Raw genomic sequence first — 20,502 nt, forward strand, 5'->3', positions numbered from 1 at the left:
AGCTTAACCTGTGATCGAATCACTTATGCGGTTATAGGTTAGCCACGAGCTCCTCCCCAAAAAGAGGGGCTTATAACTTTGATATATCTGCCTGCCTGTCTGTCTGTGACATCATAGCTGCCGAACGAATTGTACAATTTTAATTGAAACGTGAATTATGTGCGAGTGTTCGTTAAGACATGTTTGACAAATCGAGCCGTTTAAAAATGGGGAGGGGGATGCAAGTATGAAAAAATAACAGAAGGTATAACTCAGTCTTAGCACTTCTGCTAAAAATGTTTTACTTTCGAGGGTTTCCATTTTCTAATTGGGTGGGTTATGATTTTCGAGCACGTCTGTTTTTGGCCGGCCTACACCTGAAATTGTTAGACGGATTATGATAGTGATTATGAGGTATCATAAAATTATTATTGTACTGTAAACAAAGAGGTAAACCAGAACCATATTACTGAGGCCCCGGTGTCCGTTCGTCTGTCTGTCACCTGGCTGTTTCTCAGGAACAGTGATAGCCAGACAGTTGTTATTTTCACACACGATGTTTTCTGACGATATAAATAAGATGTCAAATTATTTTTGTGGACGGAGCTGGTAAAGTGAGAGTCGGGCTCGGTAACTGTGGATGTTACATAGTGTCATAAGATTTAAGATTTTGCAAAATTGCGCCCAGATAAACGGTTTCCTGAAACACGTTATGTTTGATTGTCCTCTTAATATTAAAACTGATCTTCCTCACAAACATTTGAAATATTACCAAAATAAAAAAGTTGGTAAACGTGTTATCTTGGCCCCTTGGTGTTTTCATCATGATTTGCCTTTAAATTTCTGATAAATAAATAGCGTGAGAAAAATATATATCAGATACCCCTTTTTTAAATTGACAATGACAAAAATCTAAAGTATAGGATATGTCTAATTTGTGATGTTACAACAAAGCAAAATATGAACATAAAAGTGACTTCATACGCATGAGTTCTATTTACTGTACCAATTTACAAAGAAAAAATACGTATTTTATTCGTTAACCTACCTGACGATCATTGAAGTAAAATACCGTCATCCCTACTGCATAAATGGAACTTAAATAAAGACTACATGAGGATGGTTATGAGGTTACGCTGTCGATACCGACAGCCAAAATGAATTTTCCAGACATAGTGTGACGGAGGTAAGTGCTGATAGCTACACGCTATTATCAGCCTTATTGGGGAAATTTCCAAAATATGTTCCTAATCCTCGTTGGCTTAGCTTTGGGATCTCAGAAATTCATTCAGTCTTGTTCCTTCCCCTGTTTTTAAAAGGGTACGAAAGAAGAAAATCTTAAATAAGTAGAGATTACAATAAATTGTAACAGGAATTTTTGGAAGGGCCACGTGTGCGGTCTCTGTAATGGCGGATGTAGACCGATCAAATCGTTAAAATATTGAAAAATCCCAGGTATCAGTGGACATTGTTCTATCAATAGATACGTAATGTCAAAAACCTTCTAGCGTACGCTCTTATTAATTGATAGCTTTGGTCTTATAGATCTTTCACATTGCATACCTATTATGAAGTTTTTATGCAAGTTTTCTGGGCTTTTCTATCCGAAATACTTTTGGCCTATGTAATGTTGCAAATTTAAGAAAACATTATTTCATTGTTTGAAAAGCTTTTTTTTGTTTGAAAGTTTATATTTTTGTTGCTAGTGGTTACAGATGAATCAAGGTAATAATTAACTGTGTCGTTTAGTAATTTATTGTTATGCATAATTATAGATGAGATCAATGTGAACTACATGCAACTTTAGGGTTGAGTGTCACTACGAATGTTTTGATCTTGGAGTAGCATCGCCAACATTACCGAGCTAAAAACATAGGTATATACACCTATCGTAAATAAACACAAAATCGTATTACGGCATTCCACATTTGAACTTGAGTAATTTTAGTACACCAATAAAAATAAAAATAATTTAAGTTCCTTTGTTTCAAAAGTGTACCGATTACGAAGTAACATTTGCATCAAAATAATAATAATAAACGTATTAATAGTTTATGTTTCTTTTATTTTAATTATTGTCGCGCTAGGTCTACATTAGACTTGAAAGAGAATAAAATGACTGATTTTGTGAAAATGATTTACTTTCGAAAAAATATATTATTTCTCTGCTAAAATAGCGTGGATGGAAAAGATAAATAGCGTGATGTTTTTTGAGTAAATTGATGACCGTGCTGCCTACTACTCAATGGGGTGAAAATACACCTCATAATTGTATTACACGATGTTACGGATGAGTCCAAAAATTTAAAACCGTACTGCGCATGCCCCCTGCATAGTAGCGTTATGGTTTTTGTACATTTGTTGTATCATGTGTACGATAAGCTTCATGCAAAATTTGAACGAAATATATTCAGTAGTTTATGAGATAATTTGATATTTGTGTATAGATATAAAACGCTCCTGCTCACCCCCTGTAACGAAAAGCGAGATAATAAGTAAAAAGTATGTTGACCGGACCTCTTGTTGATATTCTCTGAAAATATGAATCAAATCTATCCAGTACTTTCCGAGATCTTTCCGGACATACATACAGACAAACAGACAAACAGACAAACAGACAAAAATTCTAAAAATCATATTTTCGGCATCGGAATCGTTTGTAGACCACCCTCCAATTATTCTTTTTTTAAAATATTCAATGTACAGTTTTCACTTTTCTACAATTTTATTATATGTATAGATGACGACTTTGTGACAGGAGCAAAATATATCCGTGCTTTTAGAAGTTTTCGCCAATCTTATTTTTTGAATCAAAATAACAGCTTCTAATATACAGGGTGTCCCAAAACTCAACGATAATCTGAGACCGGATGAAAGGCAAAGTGATAACAGATCAAGGGAAAAAAATCTGTTTCTATTTTTTGAAAAAAAAAAAATATTTTTTCTATGCATTAATTTATAGTTTCAAATAATAGAATCGTTAATGAAGATCCCGGAATTAAAATACTGACAGTGAAATTGTCACATTGGTGATCACAGGACTTAAAATGCGACGAGGGATGTCGAATTTCAACTTTTTAAATGCCTCTTATCGCTGAACTGAGTGATATGGTTTTTTTTTTATTTTTCCCTGATCTGTTATCACTTGGCCTTTCATCCGGTCTCAGATTATCGTTGAGTTTTAGGACACCCTGTATACTTAAGGCCTATTTAACTTTTAAAATACTATCCATGGTGCTTGGCAACTTTGCCTAACTGAGATTTTGATGTCTTTTCTCAGCTATAGCTATAGCTCCTCTTTTTTCGTCTCCTGCGTTCTGTTTAGAAAACTGAATATAGTTTTCGTGCTCTTCCTATTTCAAACTTCTGATTAATTTCGATGCGGGCTCAGATGCAGCGCCAACATGTAGATTATAGTTTTATTGAAATAAACGGGCGAGCGAGAAATTGATTGGAATTAAAAATATTTTGAAGCACTGAACTATAAATGGACTGAATAACACAGCAGCGTCATTTCTTAAAATAATGATCATTAATCTGACAGAAGGTTCTTCTTAGAGCAGACAGGTGATTAATTTTATAGATTTTAAATCGAGCTTATGATCAATTCAATAATGTTGGGTTCTATTAATTGTTATTATCTTGACGAGATTTTTTTTTATATTTGTCTATTAGTCTTAAATTAATCTTTATAAATATATCGCAGTATGGATGCATGAGAGGCATATGGAGTCCTGTAGGTCACTATATTAATGAGCTCGACTGTATCTAAAACTCTGCTTCATCACGGCATGTTTTCTTATCTTACCTACATTAATACAGAAATGCGGTTTCGTAAAAATGTTAAGAAGATTTTTCAGGCATCTTAAGAGCAGCTTAGCAAGAAATTTGGCCGCAATTATAGAGGATTCTCATATTAATCGTTGAGTGCAAAAATCAAAAACAGTGCTTCAGTTATGGTAAGTACGACTGATGAATATTGTACATAAATAAAGATAGAAGATATGACCAGGAGATTATACCGGCGTAGAGGTGAGTGCAGTTACTTTATACTAGCTGTTGCCCGTGACTTCGTCCGCGTGGTTAGAAGATATAAGTTAGGACTTTTTTAAATAGATTAAAAAAAAACATAGGCAAGGTGCACGTAGCTTTCAAATTGTTGCAGATCATAGGAATAGTTTTAGTCAGCTGATCAGATACAGGTGATCTTATAGCTTTTACTCACCTTTTCTATTTTTCCTCGGAAACTTCTTAAGAAATCGGGACAAAAGGTAGTCTATGTTTTTTTCATCTAAATCCGCTCAGCCGTTTGTGCGTGATTGAGTAACAAACATCCAAACATCCACACTTTCACGTTTATATTATTAGTAACGGTGAAACATGGCGTCCATGTGTGAGCTCGGTGAAGTGGTCTGGATCGGACTGTTAATTGGGCAATTAGTGTTCGAAATGTTTTCACATTGTTTGCACCGATACGTAGTGGAGATTAAACCGAGAGCTGGTAATCTCTACTCCACTGATCTAAGTGGACATGCATCATTACTCCACCCGTTTTCCGTCAGAGTAGTTCAGAGAAGCTGGTCAAATGTAATATGTAAAATTCTCTCATGTCACGGTGTATGTAAATTGAAGAACTTCTTCGATACGGGTCGATAGATCCTTTTGAAATTATGTCATTTATTCGGCTGGTCTGAGAATTGGACGTCTATTTTTCAAGAACCTGACCTTTTTTAAGACGTAATTTTTTCATGCCTCATGCCAAATCTGGGTCCACAGACACACGTCGCTTGACAGTACGACCAAGCTCATTTGGAATACTTTGCTTATCTCGATATTGATAAATAATTTCAATTTGTTGAACTGTTTAATTTAGCTTCTAAAGTCGTACTCACAATAAGACCTTTCCACGTCACTTTCTAAAGTTTGTTTATACTTGGCGCTGTACGTGTAACGTGTCCCGATATTCATTACTCCGAGCGCACGCAACGCGCTCACTTTGTACCAGAAGCAAGTGATCCCGGCTGATCTCGTTAGGGAAAAATTTAAAATACAATTTCATTGTTCACGTTTATGGAAACACAACATTAAATCGAAAACACAGTCATAAAAATGTAAACCAACAACGTACAAAAGAGAATTTTATTATTGTGAAATAATGACAGCTTTATTTTGTAAATGTGTAAGATGTTTGTGCCTATATAAACAAGTCTCTCAGAGTGTTTTCAGTCATGTTTATATAGGAAGGCGCTCTTGTTAATGTCGATGTCTGACTGAGTCGTTCATGTTCCGTGCTCGATGTATTGATCAGTTTTTGAGTATTCCTGTGCTGAAGCTCAGCTGAGAAGGGGTCCGAGCCACCAGCTGCCCGCTGAGCCGGAACAGCTTGCCGTTGATGGATGTCGCTGCTTCCATTTTCCTCAAGAACATGTTCTTACTGGACGTGTTCAGAGTTTTCTCTGTCAAGGTCTTGTTGGACTCCGAGTCTAGCGAGTTGATGATGGAGTCCGCATCCGTGTCCATGTTGAATATGTTGGTGTGGGACTCCTCGCGCCACAGCTTCTGTAGGTTGAGCGCCATCAGCTCGAGCTGGACCTGCGACAGCTCCCTGATCACGTCGATCTGCACGGACATGACGTTGTCGCACGTCTTCAGTAGCGAGTTCAGCGTCTCCAGTACGTTGGCGCGCCTCTTCTGGATGCTGTACTGATTGTCGATGTTCCTTTCGAAGAAAGCCAAGTGTTCGTATAGTTCTGCTAGCTGCAAAGAACAAGATATATACTGAGCAGAATGATGTTCAAAATCGTAGTAGTGCTTTGCTCTCATCAGCCACTTGTATGTGAAAGCGAAGAGCTTCCTGGCATCCTCGACACTGCAGACGTTCTCCAGCGGCACCTTGCCCTCCATTTCCTTCAAGTCCAAAGACGGGAAGGTGAACAGTTTCTCCGGGGTGCAATCTCCTTTGCCAGCCTTTTCGGCACCCAGATCTTTCATGTTCTCCTCTTCTAGCTTCTCAGAGTTGTCCAGTCTATCCTCGAGGAGGTCGACTGTCTTCCAGAGGTCTGCACCAGTCGACGGTTGCGTAAAGTATTTGTTCAAAATCTTCTTCTTAGACAGTTTGAAGAGCGTCAGTCCGTATTTGACCCAGTGATGGCTCAACTCCAAGAAGTGGATTTCAAAATCTGCCTTCTGCAACACGAACTCTTCGGGCATGAGCTTGCAGTTGTCGTGGCAGGTCCGCAGCACGTGGTAGGCGGCGCACAGGTGGTGCCGCGCGTTGCCGATCTGGTTCAGGTACGTGAAGTAGTTGCCCAGCCGTGCAGTCCTCAGGGCCCAGTCTTGCGGCGTGCCTTCCTTCATTTCCAGTTGTCTCCGGAGAGCGGTGTGGTTGTAGAGCGTGTATTTGTTTGGCAGGTTCATTTTGTTGTAAAGGAATGCTTGCATCTGTACGTTGTTTGTGATGACCTTGTCAATTTTTTCTGGATTCACACGTTTGATATTACTCACCGGCTCGGCTGTGAATAAGTCTTCAGCGTCGAGGAACTTGTCTGGCTGCGATTTGCTGATCTGGTCGTACAGATCCTCCATACTTTCGAGGATATCGCGGGCGAGGCTGATCTGATCTAACTGAATCAAGTAGTAGCACAGAAGGTTCTGGATTCTGAGTAAGATAAAGAGACACTCATCCCTGAGAGCATACTGCTTGAGTTTCTCGAACGACGTCTGCAGCATGTTGCGCTTCTCGATGAGAGACAGAGGCATAGTTTTGGCGGAGAGCAGGGCCAGGTAGCCCTCCATGGCCAGGGACCGCACATACTGGTCGTGGTTCTCCTTGCCGAGGACCACCAGCTCGTTGGTGAGTGTTTGGATATCTTTCTTTAGGTTCTGGAGACGCTCTGAAGAGTTCTTACTCTTTATATTTGATCTTACGCTTTCAAATGTGTTCGTGATCCGATTTAATGTTTCCATTTTATTTTGTTATAACACTTATAATTTTTCATTACGAAGTGACATCGGTCGATCAAAAATTTTTGCATTAATTCTTGATGCCTGTCACATTTAATTAAATTTTGTTTTCTGTCAAAATTCAAGTGAAGTGAATATACTTTTTAGCCAGTATTGAGTATGCTGTAAAAAAGAGTATTATACACTAGTAGCAAATAATATAAATTGTGAACCTTACTCGAAAAAAGTGTTTCTTCTTATTTTATCCATTGAAGACAATCATGTAAGGGACTACAATCTTCTACGACGGACGGAATGCTTCCAAAAAGTTAATGTCGATAAAGGCTTCAACAAAGCGTAGCTCGTAGCTCCGTAGCAATAATACTTATCTACGACGCTACGTCTGTGCTACGTACGGGGCCTCACCGATATTAAATTACCAGTAAATTGTAATATCCAGCCGTCTACGTAGGGTGAAATAAAATGATCCGGATATTAAAATTTACGTATTGAGTTCCTTGAGCAAAGTATGGGGTAAAGTCAGAAACAGTATAGTTCATGAAATAAATCCTACTACTATTATAAAGGCGAAAGTTTGTAAGTATGGATGTATGGATGTTTGTTACTCATTCACGTAAAAACTACTGAATGGATTTGAATGAAACTTTACAACAATATAGCTTATACATCAGAATAACACATAGGCTACAAGTTTTGAGGTTTCTAATGTGAGGACGTAAAAAAACACATTTTTTGCGCTTACATTGCAAACGCTGACTGAATCCTACAAGATAGATAGAACGCAGGTATAAATTATAACTTATATCTTCTAACCACGCGGACGAAGTCGCGGGCAACAGCTAGTATAGTCATATTTACATTACACGAGTTAGACACAACCAAAGCAACTCCCGATGGAGGCGCGGGATGCTGTAACTTTGCCGCTGACCTCGGCCCCGCTATAAAGCCTAAACGGGAGAAAGATTTGTACGAAGCTTTTTGGTTTCAGACTTCTTAAATGTAAAGCGGAGAAGGTCGAATAATAACTGTAACATGTTTGCATGTTTTTTTTTATTTACAGACGTTCCATACGAGTATATTGCCGTGTAGTTCACAGACGGGCCGAGCTGGAGCGCGTGGAGAGTGACAGTTAAGGTAGGCCTTATTAAGGAGGATTTATTTTCCTTTGGATCAAAGTCTCTGGGTTTAATTGTTAAGTTAATCTCAGGGAATCTGAGCTTGAAGACAGTTTATATTTAGGCAAATCGCTTAAGTTTAATGAACTGTCAAGGCGGGTTGTCATTCTGGTACATTTAGTGTTTTGTATTCGTTTTCAATTCCTGCGATGAAATTTTGTCCAGGTTTTGAGGGGGGCCGATGCTGCGTGCTCCAGCTTCTGTTACAACTTAAAGCAATAGTGTTGTAGCTGTAAAAGTGAGATAGCGCTCGACATGTAGTGCGTTATGTCACTCAGACAATGGCAGTGATTTAAAATTATCTGTATAAATAAAAATATGTTTCCTTAAATATGTTTTTTCCTTATCTCAAGTCCTATAAATACCGTCAAAGCTATGATTACGTCACCTCTTTGTGCCTTTTTAAGTTCCTTAAAAAAAAGTTTCCATTCTTTAAGTTCAAGTTCTCTAAGAAAAGTTTATCTCTTTATATTCAGTCATAAACCAGCTTAACGTTTTAACGCTGTAACAGTTTAAAGATTAAGATTAATAAGTTTGAACGAATTAAATAAATCCTGCGAATACAAAATCGTTTTATTTTAGTGCATAATTTTAGAAAACATACTAGTTGACCCAGCAAACGTTGTTTTGCCTAATAAATTATTTCTAGTTGTATGTTTTTTAAATGCCACATTATAAAAAAATAAAAACAAAAAATTTCGTCCAAAAAATAAAATATTTTTTTGTGGTATTAAAAAATACATTCAACTAGAAAAAAAAAAATCGGCAAAACAACGTTTGCTGGGTCAGCGAGTCAATAATTAAAATAAAGATCAAGGTTAAGCAGCCGTTGTTACGTTGCCGTTTCTTCTTCACAACCAGAGCGGTTAGGAAGCGGTGAGGGGCAGTGGCATAAGGGGTGCTGACAGCTATCGAATTTGATACAGTCATAATTAATCTGTTGATGGTTGACTAACATTTGTCACCTCGATACAGATAGGCGAATGCCTTTCGTAATTATGAATCTTTGCGCGCGATGATAAGAATCAAAGCCCTGTACAGAACTAGGTAATTTGGTCTCAAAATTCAGATATTCCCCCTTTTGCGGAGGCGACAATCTTTGACATGAAAAAGTCAAATAAAAGCGTTTAATCCGATGATTAAAAAGGTGCAAGGCGGGGCAAAACAAAGACACCGTTACGTAGTGTAGCATGCTGTCTCTTGCCCACACTTGCAACAGTCTTTCTTTGATATTGGAGTTAGGGTCTCTAGTCTGTTGACCATCCTGGATTATGATAGCCTTGTCCGTAAGTTCGTCTCGATGTAATCCCAGTGTAACTGCAGCCCTCACCCCTGTCGACGCCTCTTGTCTCTTTGATGTCATTGAAACCGGTATTTTGCAAAGATCTATTGTGAAACATACAATTACAATTCGATGCAGCAGATTATAGTCTGTGTAATAGCTTTCGAGAGATTATCTTTTATGTAAGTTAGTTGTAGACTATTTTATTCGGTTCTAAATCCTGATTGACGTGATACATGAATGGATGTTAATAGAAAATATGGATTATGTAAAACTTACATATGTAGGTACTGGTATAAGTACGAAGCTGTAACCCAAGTATGCCTTCATGTTTGACTTTCCTTTTTCTTTGTTTACACTTAGGTTAGAGAGGCGAGATAAGAGCATCGGTTATATATGAGACTCGATTAGAACAAAAGGAATCATCATAATCGGTTCATAAACAAGAAATTAGGCTAACAGAGTTACCTCTTTTTTTAAAATGCTCATCAATGAGCCACAGCCACGAGTCTTGCAAACAGCATAAAACAATATATCCTCAAAATCAGCTTTACAAATTTAACTTGCATAAAAATCAGCTAAATTTTAGTATTCATTTAAGCCCTAATGCTAATCCTTCGACATAAAACACTAAACATTAACAGTCTATAAACGCACCCTAATTAAAACGAACAAGCGAAACACCTGAGTCCCCTCAAAGCGTTTTAGAAAATCAGTGAAACGTTATTACAACTCCAGACAGCTTTAATATCAAAAGAGACGTACTCGAATTTGTGCACCCTTCCGCCGGCAGACTTGCATCGGTCAATATGTTACGTGTACGTGTATAGCACAGACTGTTTGCCGTCAAGGAATAACGAAACGTACGAAGTGCCAGTTTGGATACGCGCCTTCGCAAAAAGTTAAGTTTTTGATATCATATGCATGGTATCGTCTATTGTGAGGCTCATACTAGATTTATGGAATAATACTCATGAAATAGAATGCATAACAAATTTCATAAACTGACCAATTCTCTTAACATTATTTAAATCCGCTACCAAATGGTAGCGGTTTCAAAACGCACTTCAAAACATTTTCTTGTTAATTATATGATAAAAGAGATAAGAATACGTTAAGTAGACTGTGAAGTAGAAATAATAATGAGATAGGAAACTCAATCAGTCTGGTAACAAGACTGCTTTCAATTCAAAACCTTTTCTAACTTTAAACCATAAAATAAGCGCATCTCTCTACAAAATGCTTAACAAAACATTATTACTTCACCCCAGAACAAAACAGTTATTTTAACTTGAAAAGACTGCTCTACTCTCCTTAGAATCTGATTAAAAATCCCTCAAGCAAGTTATCCAGGAAACCTGGTTAATAGAAAAAGAAACGAGAAAATAAAACGAGATAATTTGCCTGAAAGGCTGGTAAGACCTAACAAGTTTACTGCATTCCATAACTAGCTATACCAGAGGTCAGACTACAATGGTCTGCTTAACAGCTGCGTTAAGCTCTTGTTTTATGACCAGTTATAGCTGGTCTCGCGAAGGGCACGTGTTGCTTCCTTCAGACGGAGCGAAGACGTCCCGAGGCGAGACGCACCTATCTATGTATTGTGTCTGCGTTAAGGTACTCCAACTCTCATAAGTCTGGCAAAAAACGGAACTGACGACGAGAATATTGATCTAAAGTCGATTGAAAACTAAGGGTTTAAAGGATATAAAAAAGGAAAGAAAGATCATACTGACATGGGAAAGGTGAAACTTGGCTTTCGTCGTGTGAATCTTAAAACTTATACGATTTAACCATTTTTGGATGAGACTGAGATTAATATACAGGGAACTTTCAGCTTTGTTTACCGTGTACGCGACCAAAATCTTATTGTATCAGCTTATAGCTTTTGCGATCGTCAGAGCAGAGATAGTGCTGCATTAGCGAAGGGACAATGGCTGCTTTAATAGGAGATGATAGATGTCCCTATGAGGTGGTGAGGAGGCATGTAAAAGAAAGAAAAAACAATTAATTAATTCCAACATCTCCGTACGAAATACAAAACAAATGATGTCCTTCGAGCTCCCAAAATCACGTTTGCCTACTTGTACTGTAGGTGTCTGAATCAATAAATCTCTACTATATGTACATCAAGTACATACAGTAATGATTATTGACTTCCGTTCGATTAATTTGAATTCATAAACTACTGCCAGGTACAGGAATGAAAAGAAAAAAGTGTAGGACAGGAAACAAAGCTAGCGTTCGATTAGACAAGCGTTGATCATATAATAATGAGGAAGCTTTCTTAAATTTCTGCAAAAAAGTTCATTTGCATGGAAAAATAAAAGTATTTAATCAAGCTGGTGGAGGCGCGGCGGGGTGCGCTCGGGCGGCTCCGGCGCGCGTCGTGCGGCGGCGCGCACACGCTGTCTCGCTCGCACCCGTGCGGGGCACGCACCCGGTCGCGCGCCGCTCGCCTGCTCGCTCGCCGCGCCGCCAGTCTTGCCGCGCCTCGCGTAGAGCTCACGCAGCTTTCCGTGTTTTCCGTTGCCGCCGTCACCGACTGAACTCTTCTCTCGTAAGGTAAGTTCTACGTGAGGTAAGTTTAAGCATTGTTTTTCCTCTAGGAACGTCCATCGAGACCGATATGAAGACATCATAAAGTTTCATAACCGTTCGGACTGATTCAAATGAGTATCGTACAAATATTTGTCGTGGGATTCGAACCTGGGCTTGGTTTAGTGCTAGCCGGCAAGATTAGCCGTTAGGATTTGCTATAATGTGGGTCCTGGGACTTCTTTGTCTTCTTTTTCTAGGCGGAGGTACGCAGGCGACCCGTGTAATATGGCGATCAATACGATTACTTTTACGAATATTATGATATTTCTTGTAGATATCTAATAATTTCTATTAATAGGGGGGCGTGACGGCCTTGGGTGCTATTTTGGTGAGCTAGAGGTCCTTTAAATGTACTAATGAGGAACAAAAGCGGGTTCCTGGAGATTTAAGGGGCACGCATGCGCGGGATGCACCTGGTCATGCACTTTGATTTCATTAGGCTAAATCTGTGTTCCGATACATTAATATCGGGTAATAACTAACATTATACCGAAAAGGCGCTGTTTAGTTGCATCTGTGATCGTGTTTTTGCCGGAACATATGCATTTATTACGCATCTCGTTGCGATCAATATCTCAATTTTGTGAAATGTCAAAGGAACATGGCTGCCGTGTACCGAGGTCTGGTTTCAGATTTCACTTGTTTTACTCGAGACATTTTACGCATCATGAAATGTGACCAATTTTAAACTGTTGTAGTCTTTATTTTTCGATACGTACCTAAACGACTCAGTGATCTGTGACTGTTAGGATCTAAAGCCGAGATTAGAAATTTTTAATGGAATTCTTGACATTTTAAGGAACCCCAGTGTTTATTGTGTCGTTTATGGTTTTTTTAACTATCAAAGTATAACATTTCACCATAAATTTACTAATAGGATTATGAAGGCATTGTTTACTATAACCTATCCTACTAATAAGACCTATTTTTTTCTAATTAAAAAAATAAGTCCTTTAATCATTACAATTAAAATTTTGTGCTATTTACCTACTAAATTGTAATTGACCAGTACCGTTCGTATATGACCGGCTTATACGGACGATGTGCGTATATAGTAACAACGGCACCTCCCCGCCGGGCAACAAATCGATAAAGTGGCCAGGAGCGAGCGCTTGTTAACAGACGACTCACTCTTGACCGATTATTGATTTGACGCGTCTACAGCGCCCAATGTGAAGCTACGTTACATGAAGCTGAGGTTAATTAGTATCGGGAGAGTGCAGTGGAGCGTTCAATTATAATGATACGGTTTTTGGAAATTTATCGTATCTATACTAATACTAGCTGACCCAGCAAACGTTGTTTTACCGAATATATTTTTTTTTCTAGTTTTATCCACTTAAAAAAAAAAATAAACAATTTCGTCCAAAAAATAAAATATCACTTAGGGGTATGAAAAATAGATGTTATTCTATTCTCAGACCTACCCAATATGTATACAAAATTTCATAAAAATCGGTCGAACCGTTTTCGAGGAGTACGGTAACTAACATCGTGACACGGGAATTTTATATATTAGAAGAAAGATTATCAGAGGAAAGATTTGTTTGTTGGATACGAATAGGATTCGAAACTAATGGGCCGATTTTAAAAATTCTTTCTTTGTTGAGAAGCTACATTATCCCTGCTGAACATAGGCTATAATTTATTTCAAAAATATTAGGGATCCGTAAGAAAATTGCGATAATGTAACCAAAGGTGTAAAATCGGAAACCTATTTCTGCGTACGCTGCTAATACTAAAGACAATAGAACAAAATGACGGGTTTTGTTACCACGCGGACGAAGTCGCGGGCAACAGCCAGTCAATTATATTGAATATGCAGCGCTTTGTTAAAGTTACTTCATAGTCAGCTTAAGCGATTAATAGAGAGACTATTGTGTTACTATTTAAAAAATGACGATTATTTATTTTCTCCCTCCGGAGGGGATGGGGTGCCGTTTTGAAAAATGGGGCGGTGACGGGGCGGTCGCCTATTGTTCGCCCCCCTTGTCGCAACTCTTGCGCATGTTTCTACCTTTATTATAAAACCCTCACAACATTAGCCGGTATATTATGGGTTTTAAAACATTTATTTATTGCTTTCAGTAGGCCAAAAGACTTAGGCTCGTATTTTGACAATTATTTAGTGACATTTCACTTAAAATATTTCTAAAAAACATTGTACGCCAGTTGGAGGCAAAACATGTATGGGTCTGATTTTATTTCACCACCTTATGTGACAAAGATACCTCTGTTTTGTGTTATCACAAAATAAATTATCTTTTATAATTGATAACTTCTCAAAAAAAAATGCGAAAAGGCCCAGACTGTTACCTACCTACTAGTTCGTCTTACATTTGAAAGGATTAAATTGATTTTTTAATGTACCTAAAAGCTGGTCTCCGGCCGGTGGTACTCAGACCAGTTTGAACTGAATCGTTTACCGTCTCAAGGCTGTCTGGCCTTTTGTTGAAAGCTGTAGAGAGGAGTTTGACGGGAGATTACTGTAACAAGCTCTTATTTAGTTTCACCTGTCCCTTTGTCTGTTATCCATGTTGCAATTTCTTACCCTCGCTTTTTGATGGAGCTGAAGTTTTGCTTGTGTTATGTGTATTACGCGATAATGCAATATTAAATGGCTTGAAGCTGGTCTGCTGAAGTTAGAAGGTGGAGATAGGAGCTAAGATATGAAAACGACGACGACCTCTGTGGTCGAGTGGCGTACGCACCGGTTTCAAGGTGTCGCTAGCTCTGAGGTCCCGGGTTCGATCCCCGGTCGGGTCAATGTAAAAATTCTTATTTCTACATTGTCTCGGGTCTGGGTGTTTGTGGTACCTTCGTCGTATCTGAATTCCATAACATAAGTGCTCTAGCAACTTACTTTGGGTTCAGAACAATGTATGTGATGTTGTCAGCATTTATAAAAAAAAAAGAAAAAGATACACATGAAGTGTGGGCTCGTTTGATTTGTCTAAACAAGTACTTTCAACACAAAGAAAGAGACAAGTACTTCTACTTATAGCATGTTTTAGGAAAATAGGTTTTTATTAACCATGTTTTGAAAAATGCATGTTAGGAGTTGAGTCTTAGAAAAAGACTGTGTGCACTTACGTTTGGAGAATAAATAACTAAAATGCAGTAGCCATTGACGATTGAAATTAGCTAAAAAGATTTTATTCAAATAAAAAGGTTTTACTAACGTCAAAATAATAGAATATACAACTTAAACATAGTTAACGATTTTGATGTCACCTAGAACTAACTTCACGATGTAACGATGAAGTGTCGGAGTGTATAACTTCAAAAACTCTTGACTTTCTACGGGGTGTTATAACGTTGAGACAGCGGAACCACGGTTATATAATTCCGTTCTTACTCATTGGGCACGGTACTCTAAAAATCTTACATACCCAACTCACATATAATATGACATGTTAACAGTTTGGCTATCTACAAGAGAAGCCATTTAACAAGCAGCCCGGTTTGAAGAGGCCGTGCTTTGTGACGTCATAGCTCTTAATTACAAATTTAAACAAAGGTTTTTAAAACCAGGTCAGGTATAGCTCTGAGAAACCTTTTAAAGGAAAGTTTTGAAGTTTGTGGCTAATTCGTTATAGAAAGCTTTAATCAGCCGTTTAGTATTTATGTTTTATATTCGTTTATTCTCTAAAACTCAATAAACTCACACAGCAGTCGAACCTGTTATACAACGTCGTTTCTTGCTTCGGGGGTCAAAATTCATATTAAGTATTATTGATGCATTTTGCTTTTAAGACTTTCATCACTCAGTAGCTGAAAGATGTTCAACTTGGGTACCAAAATGAGTTACACAAAGTTCTCTGTTAAGATACACTCTTATTGGAGGCTGTTGCTGCTTATATTAAATAGTTTCTTTTCTATACTTCTATACTAATATATAAAGCTGAAGAGTTTGTTTGTTTGTTTGAACGCGCTAATCTCAGGAACTACTAGTCCAAATAGAAAAAATCTTTCATTGAAATGGCTTTAGGCTATAAACCATCACGCTGCGACTAATAGGAGCGAATATACAATGGAAAATGTGAAAAAAACAGGACAGGTATAAATCATAACTTATATCTTCTACCCACGGGGGCGAAGTCGCGGGCAACAGCTAGTGTTAGATATATCAGTGAAAACAGAAACTAAACTCGTATCAATTATTCTCAAGTGCTGTGTAACAATGTCATATTTGCACTTATCAATATAAACCTCATTCTGTTCAACAAGGCAAAAAATATGAGCTTTCGTGTTCGTTTTTGGAAAGACCTACGGGATCTCACATATATACAGGAAGCACCATAGCCGATAAACCATTAATTAGTAATTTATTAATAGCCAAACAATTAGGGACCTGCAAAGTATATGAAACCCTATCAAAGAATCAGTTACGTAGATAAAGTCGCAGACGAGAGACAAGAGATGAAATAACAGTTGTGAAGAGCCAAAAAAAACAACAGGATTTTAATAAAAGTCACGAAACTAATAAAATCATAAAAAATATCTATTTATAGCAATCCAAGAAAATTATAAGCACCCACTTCAGTAGGATTCGCAGAACTTATAAGATACTCATAAAAGGAGATTATTATGAAGAAAAAAATAAAGACGCTTACAGCGAAAACATTTATGAAACAAATATGAACGAGGGATCTATAATCTTGATGACGTTTTACATTCATAACTTATTCTAGTACAAGCAATCGTTTTAAACGGTTTTCTGACGGACGGAGTTAGTTTAATAGAGAATACGTTTATGTTGTTAATAAAGACTTAACCAATTTACCTAATCATTCTGGGTCTTCTATACTAATATTATAAAGAGGAAATATTTGATTGTTTGTTTGATACGAATAGGCTTCGAAACTACTGGACCGATTTGAAAAATTCTTTCACTGTTGAGAAGCGACATTATCCCCGCTGAACATAGACTATAATTATTTTATTTCAAAAATATTAGGGTTCCGTAAGAAAATTGCAATATTGTAGCCCAAGGTGTCATAACTTATATCTTCCAACCACGCGAACGAAGTCGCGGGAAACTGCTAGTCCCACTTCCCACTAATATTATAAAGGCGAAAGTTTGTGAGTGTGTGTGTATGTTTGTTACTGCTTCACGTCGATACGGCTGAACCGATTTCATTGAAATTTAATATGGAGTTAGCTGACACCCTGGATTAACACATAGGATACGTTTTACTACGAGATAATATCTTATTCCCATGAGAAAATCGATGTAAATGAATTAGCGAATTACGTATGGTGAACTTTCTTGAACTTGACAACCTCCGTGGTCGAGTGGCGAACGCACCATTTTCAAGGTGTCGCTAGCTCTGAGGTCCCGGGTTCGATCCCCGGTCAGGTCAATGTAAAAATTTACATTTCTACATTGTCTCGTGGTCTGGGTGTTTGTGGTAACTTCGTTGTATCTGAATTCTATCCACGCGGACGAAGTCGCGGGTAACAGCTAGTTTAATGTAAGGCCGAACGTCGTAAAAACTTATGCCTTAAAGAATTTACTTGTGTATGATGTCTACAGGCTAAATAGTCTGAGAGCAATATAGTAGAACGCGCGACTCCCTTAGATAGTGAAGATTATTGGTATTCCATGATTCTTTTTCGGGTTAATTTAAAGATGACTTTTTTATTCCCTTTTTCGATTATTCTTGGCGACTGTATCCGTTTTCCAGAATGATAATAGGATTCAATTACATTTGACAGGCTACTACATACACTAGTATCCCATCAAAATGTATTTACCATACTGTTAATGTAAAAAAACGTAAAGGTTTGTATGTATGAAGGTTTGTTTGTCTATCACGCAAAGACCACGGAACGGATTTAGACGAAACTTAGTACACGTATAGTTTATAACCTAGATTAACCCGTATTATAGTTTTTATGTTCTCGTAAGCGTCCCTTTTTCCATTTGTAGCTCGCGGGCCCACGGAGGTGTCGTATCAGCGAGAAACAAGGAAAGATCCTACCATGGCGACTATCAAAACACCGTTGTCATGGTGATTACATTTTGAAGTTAATCATCACCGGCCTAGCCTTTTCCCAACTGTATTAGGGTCGGCTTCCAGTCTAACCGGATTCAGCTATGTGCCAGTGTTTTACAAGGAGCGACTGCCTATCTGACCGAGGAGGTCAGAGGAGGTCACCTAGTTACCTAGGCAACACGAAACCCCTTAGTTAGACTGGTTGTCAGACTTTCAAGCTCCTTCTTCTTCTTCCCACAGATTAAAGTGCCTTCCGAAACACAGTTAATAAATTACCTACATTTTGACGGTAATATGAACAGGTATTTTTTCTTCGAGAAAGAGACAAAATAGTTTGACTATTTCTGTACTTTTGCCAGTAGGTATTGTTATCATCCTACTACTATTATAAAGGCGAAAGTTTGTAAGTATGGATGTATGGATGTTTGTTACTCTTTCACGTAAAAACTACTGAATGGATTTGAATGAAACTACCACAATATAGCTTATACATCAGAACAACACATAGGCTACAATTTTTGAGGATTCTAATGTGAGGTCGTAAAAAAACACATTTTTTGCGCTTACATTGCAAACGCTGACTGAATCCTACAAGATAGATAGAAGGCAGATAGATATATAGAAGGGAGGTATAAATTATAACTTATATCTTCTAACCACGCGGACGAAGTCGCGGGCAACAGCTAGTTGATTATAAAAAAGTTCCCCGTTGAAACACTGTAGGGGCACAGATAGTTTTCTATAATCGCTTGGCAGTAAAATATAAAGACCCCATTAATTAATATTTTAGTGGATCACAATCCGTTATAATAGCTAATTATTTACAAACATCTGAGATCTAGACTCATTTGCTGGCATTTACAGGTAAAAGAAATTTAGTAAAACATTTGATAGAACATCAAATGTAACATTTGAAAAAATCCCAACAAAGACATACCGCATCACAATCTATTCATCTGTTAAGGAGCTATCAAACTTATGAAAACCTCCTTAAATATAGCTCATGATTCTGTAATTATTTAAACGATTTTGCTAGAATATGTCGAAGTACCATCGCTAGAAAACCCTCTTTTCCAAAAAAGTTCGCCCGTTTAAAACTACAGACAGAGAAATAATAGTGATCAAACTTATATCACCCCTCTTTTTGCTTCGAGAGTAAAAAATGCCCGATGAGAGAATAGCTGGATGTTTAACATCTCACGTAAAGTCAAGATGCGAACAGAAAACGTCATAGCTTCACAAACTCTTCACCTTAACCAAAGTTGTCCGCCGTCAGTTGCAGAACTTTAGCTGAGCCATAAAGTAATGAAGACTAAATACATGCGTCTTGAGCTTATTTCATGGTGGAAGGAACTTTACAAACTTCAGACACAGAAGGCTGAAGATTTTCAACTGACAGTTCCTGAAAAAGATATTTAAAGTATTGTAAATCTATCTCTATTGTATAAAACTCTCGTGTCACGGTGTACGAAATTTAACTCCTCCAAAACGGCTCTACCGATTCTCATAAAATTTTGTGTTCTTATTGGGTAGGTCTGAGAATCGGACTACATCTTCATAGCTCTATTTTCTTAATTCTTAGAACTCATTTGAACGGCAACACAGCTTCATTGAATATTTATAATATTTTCAAAGCTTTTAATTGCTCTTCTTCTAATCCATACTAATGTTATAAAGCTGAAGAGTTTTCTTGATTGTTTGTCTATTTTAAGATAATCTTTCACTGTAATGTATTTGATATAGTAAAGATATATGTTTAAAAAACGGGAGAAAGATGCGAGGACTTTAAAAACAACTAGTTTCTAATTAACAGTTGCTTGTTACACACACAAAATGGCCATCACTATTCCGTGTAAGTCGGCAACCCGGAAAAGTAGGTCTTCTAACGACGAAAGGGTCGAATTTAAAAAATAATAATAATGGGAACAGAAAAAAATTTGGATTGCTTCATAATCAAAGAATTCGAAAATACAACTGACACTAAAATATTGCATCGTCACGCAAGACACTAATACTGGCAAAATTATTGCTCAATCGGAAATCGGTTTAATTAAATTGGCAAGATTTAATTACAGACGGGTGCCGATTCAGGAGAAACTAAAAAAAAGCTTGTAAAAATCAGGGCAGTCGTGATTCCCTGAGTAAGTATTATTAATTAACATCATCACATGACTTGTACTTTTGTTTACTCTGTACGTTGCAGCCAATTAAAACTCACTCAAAAAGTATAGTTGCCATAATCTCCAATCTAATTCCACTAGTTTTTGCCTCAGACTTTCCTCGACTACTAATTGAATGAATCGTACTCTCAAACTATCAACAAGTGAGTCAACTGCTCAGCGGATGTAACCCGCGTATTAGGAGCAACAGTTGCGAGTTTCTTTACCCCTGCCCGCCACGGGTTAAGACAGTACGGGATAAGTCTCCAACCTGTTGCGCTCGAAAAACTTACTCCCGGAAAATTCGGCTCATCGCAGTAGGCTCGGGGAGGCCCTCAACA

The 20,502-nt window shown here is 37.7% G+C and overlaps 1 protein-coding gene across 1 annotated transcript; it reads right to left on the reverse strand.

The window, feature by feature from the left end:
• Nucleotides 1-5,032: 5,032 nt before the first annotated feature.
• LOC113500330 (protein KBP homolog) lies at nt 5,033-7,045 on the reverse strand. Its single transcript, XM_026881081.1, has one exon. The coding sequence runs from the start codon at nt 6,943-6,945 to the stop codon at nt 5,284-5,286; it is 1,662 nt and encodes a 553-aa protein (XP_026736882.1). The 5' UTR covers nt 6,946-7,045; the 3' UTR covers nt 5,033-5,283.
• Nucleotides 7,046-20,502: the final 13,457 nt, after the last annotated feature.

The sequence above is a fragment of the Trichoplusia ni genome, chromosome 13 (genome assembly GCF_003590095.1).
Source record: "Trichoplusia ni isolate ovarian cell line Hi5 chromosome 13, tn1, whole genome shotgun sequence".
Taxonomy (NCBI): Eukaryota; Metazoa; Arthropoda; class Insecta; order Lepidoptera; family Noctuidae; genus Trichoplusia; species Trichoplusia ni.

What these genes read in the sequence shown, in the direction of transcription:
- LOC113500330 (XM_026881081.1), bottom strand. Translation starts at nt 6,945, where the DNA reads ATGGAAACATTAAATCGGATCACGAACACATTTGAAAGCGTAAGATCA.